Genomic DNA, 10,587 nt, shown 5'->3' with positions numbered 1-10,587 from the left:
GTCCGAATTTCTACCCAACGCCCGTCAGCTGGCCGCCGACCTATGGTCGGCCGGCTCCTCCTATCGCCGTACTACTGCCAGAGGCTGCCAGTCTTGACAACAGCATACGGCACTGCTGCCTAGGGGCATTATCCAGCCTAAGGTATGGGTCAACCCTGGCGATTTGACAGCCCCACGGCGATTTGACACCTTTACGGCGACTCTGACAGTCTCCAGTGAGTTGACAATTCTTCAATTGTCCGCGCCATTAATGACGGCGCCATACCGTGCTCCACTATATATATATCGGGGAAGGCAACAGTGCTAGAGGTCCTTTTTCGAAACTCTTGGGCTCGCTCCCTCTCTCTCTCTCTCCCTCTCTCGTTGAGCTCCTTGTTTTCTTTTCACTGTTGCCTAGTCTCCTCTCTGACTTGACCGTCGGAGGTCCCGCCGGAGCCACCTCGATCAGTGTGGACTTTCTTTTGCAGGCGCTCGTTCCCGGCGACCAGACGATGAGGGGATTGGCCGCAACACTCTCTAATCTGGCCATATGGGAATAGAATTTGGCAGCAATTAATGTGTGAAGTGAAAGCCTGTCTGCTTAATGCATTGATGAAGAGCTAAATTTGGAGAGTTTATTATTTCTTGCCTTACCATACTAGACCAGAAATTGTCCTATGTGCTCCACAATAGAAAGATTATCATCTGCAGAAAATCTTGAGAACTTGAATGGGACTTTATAGACCTCTGGGAACTCATATAGATGATCATGTCACTCTGGTTATCTGTATGTCAACCTCATTGCTGGCCCAAAACATTGATGTGGTGTTGAATGGGTTGAGCATATTGACATAAGGCTGGTTGATACGGTGGGTTCCAATGTAAATTGTAGGCTATATACTTGAGCTAAGGTTGCCCCTAGTCCAAAAATTTGGCATACGCATCTGGTTTAAAAGGGAAGGTACCAATTACGGCTGATACTCTCCAACCTTCAGATTCTGGGGGACGTACCCCGTGAATGGGATGAAAGGTTGCCTTAAGCCACGTTAGGAGGCATTCAACTAAGTCCCAAAATAGAAATTTTCCCACTTGTAGTAACTCTCATGCCAACGTTGTTCCTCCTCCTACTTAATCGCAGATCTGCCTATTCCAAGATTCAACTTAGGTTCAAGGTTGGCCTCATATTAACCAAGGAATTGCAAACATGGGATCGGTCTAATTGTGACACCTATACTCACCGATGAATTATCTCGATTACCTTGATTCTTGGATCTTGAGGATTTGCCAACACAATATTTAGCCTTACCCTTCTTATAGGCATCTACCTTTGAAGCTTAGTTTTCTCTAGCATCCTAACACTTCTATATTTGTAAATGGGAGTCTGCAGGCTTATCAACTACCTCAGGGCTCGTATTGGTTGTACTCGCTGCAAAACTGACTTAAGGGTACTTTGGTGTCGGATTGTGATCAACAACATAATGATGAGTTGTTGGCTTATTTTATAATCATAGTCGAGGAGATCTCTTGTTTGTCAACAAATAGTTTTAACACCGTGGCCTCTTGGCTAGTAATTGCCTCCAGTAGACCTCCCCAGCTCTTATCCAAGTTGAACTTGGGCTAATAGACAACATCATACAACTAATCCATCATCCATTAGAAAGATCTCATATGGGCCATGATCCTTTGATAGGATTGAACCGATCAGTCCATTGAAGATGTTTATCACTTGCTGAGCTTGTAAATATGTCATGACGACCCAACCTGTGATGCCTGTTGTTCACCAATAGCGCTGCTAGTAGGGCATCCACTTGGAACAAATCCCGATGGTTATGAACCATTTATCTTCCTATGTGGCATCGAAGTATCTATCAATATCACACAAAGGTAAAAGTAGATCAGATAATATATGTCTGGATCTATTTTCATATATGGATCTGTTCTAATATGAATAAAAGTTTGAGCATTCGACTAATATCCATAGTCATAACCATATCTGGTATGGATAGAATTTTAGTATTTGATCCGAAGATGCAAGTGGACTTTGGTTATAGCTGACCTGCACATCGGCCACCAATCCATGTGTCGGCCACTGACCTTGGCCTTGGCTGCCACCTTGATATTGGCATCCGATCCCCACCCCAAGAGCGCCTGATCGCTGATCCATGTGTTAATCGCTGCTCTCATCATCAAGATGATCCCCAACATTGCCAACCGACCTAGGTTTGGGGTGCCTAGCTATATGGATCCTTACGGTGTATATTGGTTGTAGTAAGTTTATTGTAGGAATAGGATGTACATCTAGATAGGATCTATCAATCTTGGTAGATAAGGAGTAGTTTTATGTGATTTATGAGGCTGAGTTCTGAAGACCATGGGATGGCAGTATGAATAATGAAAAAAAAATTTCATAAGATTTTACATTATGAACTCGAGTTGAATAAATCTTATATATGATAAATGATGGGGTTTTATGAGCTTTCCATAACTTCCATCTTGTCAGGACTCAAGATAAAAAAATTCTATTATATGGTAAATATAACTAAAGATTCAATATCTTTCATTCTACTAGGTTGCCACTATATGCTGCTAGGCATTATTGATGGATTATGAGACTAACGAGAATTATTTTGATAATCAATAATTCTCATTGGATGAATTGAAACTGTTCCAATCTATTGAAAGGAGTTTTAATAATATTAGTAATAAAGATCACAATATATCTCACTATCAAACAGAATAGAATCTATGGGACCATACACATAAGAGGTTCTGATTGATTGGATAATTAAATTATGATTTCGAATCGCTATAAGATTCGATGATCAATATGATTGATGATTGGACTGATTTGTAAAAGTTACAAGAGAGGACTTGCTAACAGTTAGTGAGTTAAAGGAAGACTTATTTGTAAGTATTGCTATATTATTTGATTTGATCAAATAATTGGGGTTGAGTCCTAATCAAATTAAGTTAGAATTTTAATTTGAGTGGACTTAGTCTAAGTTTGAGTCTGATCAGGTTTCATTGGTCTAAAAAGTTTTGGACTCAATAAGTATTTGATTTATTATGAAACCCAAACCACATTGGATTTTCATTTGGTCGGAGTCCACGGTCATTGGGACTCTATCCATAAAAGATGATTAATGTGCAGAAGGACTCTCTCCTTAAGATCATGCATCAAAGTGAGATCATGCCTAGAATTGCTGGTGCTTTTGTTTTAGGTGGAGATAAGGAGGTGCCTCATGAGATGGGGCAAACTCCATCTTATAGAGTCCCAATGCTCTAGGATCCTATCCAAAAAACCTAGGGCATTGAGATAAGGATTTCACGTGAGAAGGGATTAGGGCCTCCTCTCAATGCACAAAAGAAAAAAATGGCGTGAAGGTGTTAACGCATAAAAGAAATTGTGGTGCACAAGAAAAGAAGAGGAAAGAAGGGTGTTGAAATCAGATTGATGCCTCCTTTTTTTCTTCTTTTCAATGTCGAAGGAGTTAGACGTCCCCTACCCTTCATGCCCATGTCCTCTCCATCTTCCTCCTCCTCTAATTCTCTATTGTTCTCTTGAGAAGCGAAAAAGAAAAAGAAAAAGATTCAACATCGAAGAAGTAATCCATGCAAAAAAGCTAGCATTCCGATGAGATCAGGTTTCCTAACTATATCATCATCATGTGGATACCTGTAGAGATCAGATACATATACAGCTTTAAAAAAATCTTGAAGACATTCACGATCATCGAATTATGGTGAAGATCTATCTGTATAAGGTAAAGATCAGATCTTTCTCCCTTTTATTTTTATCTTAATCTTAACTATGAGGGATCCTGGTGTTTTAGAGATACAATCTCTTGCATGCATGTTAGATTAAATAGTTTTAATCTTCTTTACTTTTCGTTGCATTTTAATTTTGTATCATGCATGCTATTGGATTTTCTTCACATGGCATCCTGACTGGTTGAAGGCTCGATTGAAACCATGCTCTAGCTCAGCAGTTAGAAGCACCTCCACAGTCTCCTGCACTGGCTGTGGAGGTAAACCAAGGTCAATTCAATACTCTGATTGCCTACATGCAGGCATTGACTATGATAGTTAACGCCATGCAATACTCGGATCTGGCGTAGAAGGCACCCCAGTAGCAACCTCCTCAATCCCTATTGTGAAGTCTGGATCAAGATAAGCAAACATGACTGAGCTGGCCTTGGAGCCCTAAGCAGAGAAGGCATTCAATATCCACTCTTTAGGGTGAAGGTCCACTCCAGGCCAGTCCCCATCACGCCACACAGAGTTCTTCACAGTCCATGATCTTAACATGGACTATAAACTCCAAGAGGTGAATCAATGGATCGAGGCACTGCAACACCAAGTAGTAGACCGAAATGATCAGGTCGGCTTCCACATTGACCCACCTTTCGATGATAGAATTATGCAGAAGCCACTATTTGACAACTTCAAAATGTCTCAGCTAGAAAACTATGATGGGTCAATCGACCCAATGGACCATTTGGAGAGCTTTAAGGCTCTCATGCTCCCTCACGAAGCCAGTGACGTAATTCTGTACCGAACCTTCCTTTCTACCCTTAAGAAGGTGGCTCAAGACTCGTATATAGGTTTGAAGTTGGGCTCCATCCATTCATTTAATCAGATAAGCAGGTCATTTGTCACCCACTTCATGACTAGCAAAAGGCAGCATCGACAAAATGGCTCCCTGATGAATATCAAGCAGAGGGAAGGGGAGCACCTCCACAACTATATGAACCGCTTTAATGCGACAACCCTTGAGGTGTACGACCTGGACCAGTCAGTCACTATGACTGCCTTTAATGGTGGGCTCCAGAAGAATTTCTTCTGCTCCCTAGAGAAGAAGTACCTAAAGGACTTCATGGAGATGCTAGATCGGGTCGAAAAATATGCCCAAGCTGATAAGGCCTTCGAGAAGCACGACACCTTGGTCGATCCTATGATCAGGGAGAAAGGAAAGTTTCAAGTTCTCCTCAATTCAAGAGGACCTCTGAGGGATCAACAGTGGTTTAGAACTCCACCTCGATGCCAATGATCTAGAACTCCTTGGAGCCAACAGCTTATAAGCCCCAGTGACAGCACCACCAATCACCAAGGCACCGGTGCCCCCTAAAAAGATTTGCCAATTATACTCCTCTAAATGCCACTAGAGCATAGGTGCTCATAGAAATCAGGGAGCTTCTCCCCTGAGCAAAAAGAATGAAGTCTTAGTTAGAGAATCATGCATAGGAAAGATATTGTCTCTATAATCAGAACCATGATCATGATATCGAGAACTGCATCCACCTTCGGGATGAGATTGAGAAGCTCATCTGGTGAGGCTGGCTAGATCATTTCATTCACCGCGCAAGAGAAGGCCCTGCAAGGCCACCAAAAGCACCTCGGCACCAAGAGCTGCCTCAATAGGAGCAACCCATAGAGAACTGACCTGTGGCTGGCGTGATCAATACTATCACTTGGGGGCATGGTGGAACAGGATCTGACAGACTGGCCAAAAGATAGAAATCGGAGGAAGCGATCACTTTCTCTGAAAGAAATACAGAGGGAGTCCAGTTCTCGCATAATGATACAGTGGTTGTATTTTTAAATATTATAAATTATGATGTATGTCGCATCCTAATAGATAATTTAAGTTTGATCGATGTTTTATTTTATGATGCATTCTTCAAAATGGGTGTCTCTTTAGATCGATTGGATAGGCTCGATTCTCCCTTTGTAGGCTTTATCGGAGATGCCATATGAGTCAAAGGGGTCATCACCCTATTGATTAAGGTGGGATGAGGGCCCAAGCAATATACTATGAATATCAACTTCTTGGTTGTTAGAATGCTCTCAGCGTACAATGCTATCTTAGGGTGACTGAGGTTGAATACCTTCAAAGCTATGGTGTCAACCTACCACTTGCTGATAAAGTTTTCTATTAAGCATGGGGTCGGAGAAGTTCGTGGAGGCCAGGTGCTGGCTCAACATTGCTACACGACCACCCTTCAAGGAGCGAACCCCTTGGCCGACCTTCCTATCGAAGGGTTGGACACTTGTGACAAACTGACCGAAGAGTGAGGGGAGCCCACAGAGGACCTCGTGATGATCCCCCTAAACGATGGAAATGAAGAGTATATGGTTCAAACAGGGTCGAATCTAAATGAGGTAATCTGAAACCAGTTGACTTCCTTTTTATAGAAAAAGTAGATGTCTTCACCTGGTTGGTGGTGGACATGCCCTTAATCAATCTAGAAATAATGATGCACCGACTGAACACAGACTGCCTCCATCGACCAATCAAGTAGAAGAAGTGGAGCTTCACACTCAAGTGACAGAGGGCCATTGCCGAAAAGGTAGACAAGCTGATTGGTGCTACTTCATTAGGGACGTGATCTATCCAAAATGGCTTACGAACATGGTCCTTGTAAGGAAGGCCAACATAAAGTAGCAAATTTGTATAGACTACACTGACCTCAATAAAGCCTACTTGAAGGATAGTTACCTCCTACCATGAATCAATCAATTGGTGGATGCCACATCGAGTCACAATCTTCTCACTTTCATGGATGCCTTCTTCAGCTACAACCAAATCTAGATGACATTTGAAGATAAGAAAAAGTCTGCTTTTATTATCGATAAAGGTCTTTTTCAATGAAAAATAGGTAGTTTAAAGTATATATTTTTAAAATTTTACAATAAAAAATAAAAGATTAAACACTTTAATCTTCTAAACATACCTTAGATTAGATCTAAACTATCGTTAAGGATCTATGACATAAAAAATTTATATATAAAATCTGATATAAAATAAAAAACTGCATCAATCACATCGATATCCTGAATCTGATCTAACCTTTAGATAATATTAATTGAGTTCAGAACTCATCACCTTTCATGGGTCGATGATCTCCACTATGGTACGTATGGTATGAAGCTCTAATTGATGTCGAAAAGCCGCACAGATCATCTACTCGAAGCTCTGATCAGATCTTCTTTTACGGAAGTATTAGCTCGCATCGAAAGCTCTAGATGGTTGATCCAAGCTCTTTTCTTTGGATCTCTCAAACTTCTCCAGATCAGAAGATAAAGCTTTATAAGATGGTGGTGGTGTGAGAGATTGAACAAGACTCACTTTTATATTTTTCTTCTCATAAGATCTAGAGTTGAAATCCTAGAACCCACCCTACACCTCATGTCCAAGAGGAAGATCACTTCCTCTGTTTTTCATGCACGAAAGCCCAACCCACTCTTAGCTTTTCATGCTCCAACTCTGAGATTTCTCATACCAAAAATCACTTCTTTTCTTGCACAAAACTGATCTCTTCTTAAGGATGGCATCTCATGGAAGATAAGGATAAGAAAGAGGTAGTTTCGGTTCAATTTAAATGTTGGTTGATCCTTATCATCAATTCAAATCAAATTTGAATTAAATTTTGAACCAAATTTTATCTTCTTCTTAAAAACTCAAAAACTAATCGACCAACATTAGAATGGTGCAAAAAATCTCATGCAAAAATACTTTGTGTGTGGACAAAGATGATGGCATGAAGAGAAGAGTCCAACTCAATTTGGACTCTTGGTTTTTATTCAAATTCAAACCCATTTGAACTCAAATTTAAATCAATCAATTCTTAATTCTATAAGTGATCAGATGTGAGTGTGGAACTACTTTTAGGTATGAGAAAAAATTTACATAAATATTTCTCACATGAAAAATAAGAGGGCACAAAGAAAGGAGGTACAAGAGATTTGAAATCAAATTGATTTCTCATCCAATTAGATTCTTAACCCAACTAAATTAGATTAGACCTAATTAGATCACTAAATCTAATCTAATTAGATAACATATAGTTTTAATTAAATTTTAATCAAATCAAAAATTAATTGAGCTCAAATCCTGATCAAATCAAGAATCGAACATCCTTAGTGATTAGGTCATCTCATAACCTAATTGGATCAAACCAAATTGAATTCAATTCAATTAGATTTTATCCAAACCTTAATTCTCAATCAAATTAAGCTAATTAGTAATCTAATTACTAATCAATCTTCCTATAATTCATCAATAATTAACGAATTGATTTATTATAATTTTTGCACAGGGTTAATCATCAATCGAATTGACTATTTTATCCTAGAATGATTCTTAATCGTCGATTAGCCATATGATCAGTCAGAAATTTTTTTTGAGTGTGATCCCATAGGTTCAAACTTAAGTTGGTAGTATAGAAATAATCTTTCCATACCAATCAAAATGACCATCTAGCAATGATACCCGATGTCCGGATAGGTTGAAAGATTGCAAAACATCATTCAAGAACCTATTGGCATATGGTTACTGTATAATTTATCCCTTTGATCCAAATGCTCAAGGTGACTTATGGTTTAACTGTCAACTCTAATATGGTCATCCATATTATATTTTAATTTTTCAAATCCATCACATGAATTATTCGAACCAAGATTTTACTAAACTAAAATACATTGATACATTAACTCCTACTTATTTGGAGGAGTCAATTCCATTTTGAGTCACACACTGACTTCGTAAGTACTTGACTGTATCCAAAAATTTTTTATTACTGAATTAAAAATTCAGATAGTTCAACACCAAAACACAGTGAGTTGCTTGTAAGTCACTATGGTCATCTCAAGTCGGAGGGACACTTATACCCATATCTTCATGAGCTACTCTTGACAGTAGAGTGCTCAGCAGTAGGTCACATTCAGTGAGATGTACTCCTACGTCTCACTTGCATGCCATGCCAATGTCTCCACACTCTTTGGTTAAGAGGACAACCAACGTACATGACACACAATGATTTACACTTGATATAGCTATCGTCTTAATGATAGTATATCATTTTTGATCATGAATTTAAGGTTTAAAGACTAAATGATATATCCTCCTATATCGAATCAAATAGTTTTAAGGATTTCATCACATAACAAGAGTTCAAAATAAGATGTATACAGTGATAAAAAAATTAAATAATATTTATTAATTTAATAATTTATATATAATTATAATAATAAGCTCAACCGTCAATAAACTGACGATTGATTTTGCTCACTTTGACTAAAGTTAATCGATACAGTATCATATACCCATCTTTGATTTATAGTCTTTAAACTCCTTGACACCGAGAGCATTAGTAAATGGATTGGTTAGGTTCTCTTTTCATCGATCTTTTGAAGCTTGACATCACCTTGATTCACGATCTTCCAGATTAGGTGGTAACGGTGCAGAATGTGTTTGGTCCGCTGATGTGATTTCAGTTCCTTCACTTGAGCAATGACATCAGAGCTGTTGTAGTACAATAAGATGAGGCCATCAAGGGAGGGAGCCACTTCGAGCTTGTTGATAAATTTTTATAACCACACCGCTTCCTTCGCAGCATCGGATGTCACGATATATTCTACATCGCAAGTAGAGTCGGCCACAGTGTGCTGCTTGAAACTCTTCCAACAAATTGCTCCTATTAGATATATGTCCTAAAAGCCAATGTGGTTGATACATTGTAATAATTCTAGGGGCACAATTTTATACTTAATATATTGATATGATCAATAAAAGGATAATTTTTTTTTATCAAGTGTGATGTGTCCTTGAATCATCCATGAAATTAGTTTCGATACATATTCTCAAAGTGTTAAGAATTAGAGACATGTATTTAATTCTTAAATACTTCCAATCATAGGATCATCAAGAGGACAGTGATAGATCCGAATAGACTGACGCACAAATTACTTCTTTTGGGATAAATAAGTCTCTGGTCTACTATGTAGAGACACAGGATGATGAGTGTGGATAGTTGTTAGAGAATAACTAGTACTGAGTGTGACCATACGAGAGATCACTTAGATTTCTATTTAATCATCAGTGATTTTCTCGATACTCTAGTTGTATGATTGATCCTTTGATTTGAGATGATATAGCTACTCGCAGTAAGGCTACTGAAGTTTGACTGACACATAAACATGGATATTAATGAGCTCTTGTAGTGAATGTTGACGACAGTTGGTTCACTGTAGGAGTGGGGTGCACATCAAGACAGGATCTATCAATCTTGATAGAGAGGAGTAGTCTTATGAGATTTGAAAAGCTAAATCCAAGAATCTATGGCCATAGTAGTATGATTGATGGAAAAGAGTTTTCACAGAAGTCACAACTGAATTTGAGCTAATCGAATCTATCATATGACTGATATTGAGGTTTGACGATTTATCCATGACCTGTCATCTAGTCGGAACTCATGATAGAGGAACTGAATCATACATTAACTACACCTAGAGATTTATTTCAGTTTTACTGGGTTGTCACTACATACTGTTAGATATTACTGATGGATTATGAGAGCTCACTAGGATCATTCTGGATCGACAATCCTTGCTGAGTTGGAGTAAAATTGTTTCGACCCATTAAAAAGAGTTTCAATGATGTTATGATAGAGATCATTGTATATCTCACAACCAGATAGAATTGAATCATAGGGTCGCACAATAAAGGGATTAGGTCTGGAATAAGTAATTGAGCTTATGAAGTGTCAATTGGGTTTAGAGAAATCTATTGGGTTCATGATAACCTTGTTAGCACATAGTTGGACCCAA

At 38.8% G+C, this 10,587-nt stretch overlaps 1 protein-coding gene across 1 annotated transcript; it reads left to right on the top strand.

Annotated features, from left to right (window-relative positions):
- Positions 1-4,285: 4,285 nt before the first annotated feature.
- Positions 4,286-5,029, top strand: LOC140859299 (uncharacterized). Its single transcript, XM_073260961.1, has one exon. It carries the CDS (start codon positions 4,286-4,288, stop codon positions 5,027-5,029), a length of 744 nt encoding a protein of 247 aa, XP_073117062.1.
- The last annotated feature ends 5,558 nt before the right edge of the window (positions 5,030-10,587 follow it).

Source organism: Elaeis guineensis, chromosome 7, assembly GCF_000442705.2.
Source record: "Elaeis guineensis isolate ETL-2024a chromosome 7, EG11, whole genome shotgun sequence".
NCBI lineage: Eukaryota > Viridiplantae > Streptophyta > Magnoliopsida > Arecales > Arecaceae > Elaeis > Elaeis guineensis.
Note: the sequence above shows the minus strand (reverse complement) of the source record. Positions and strands in the feature narration are given on the sequence as shown.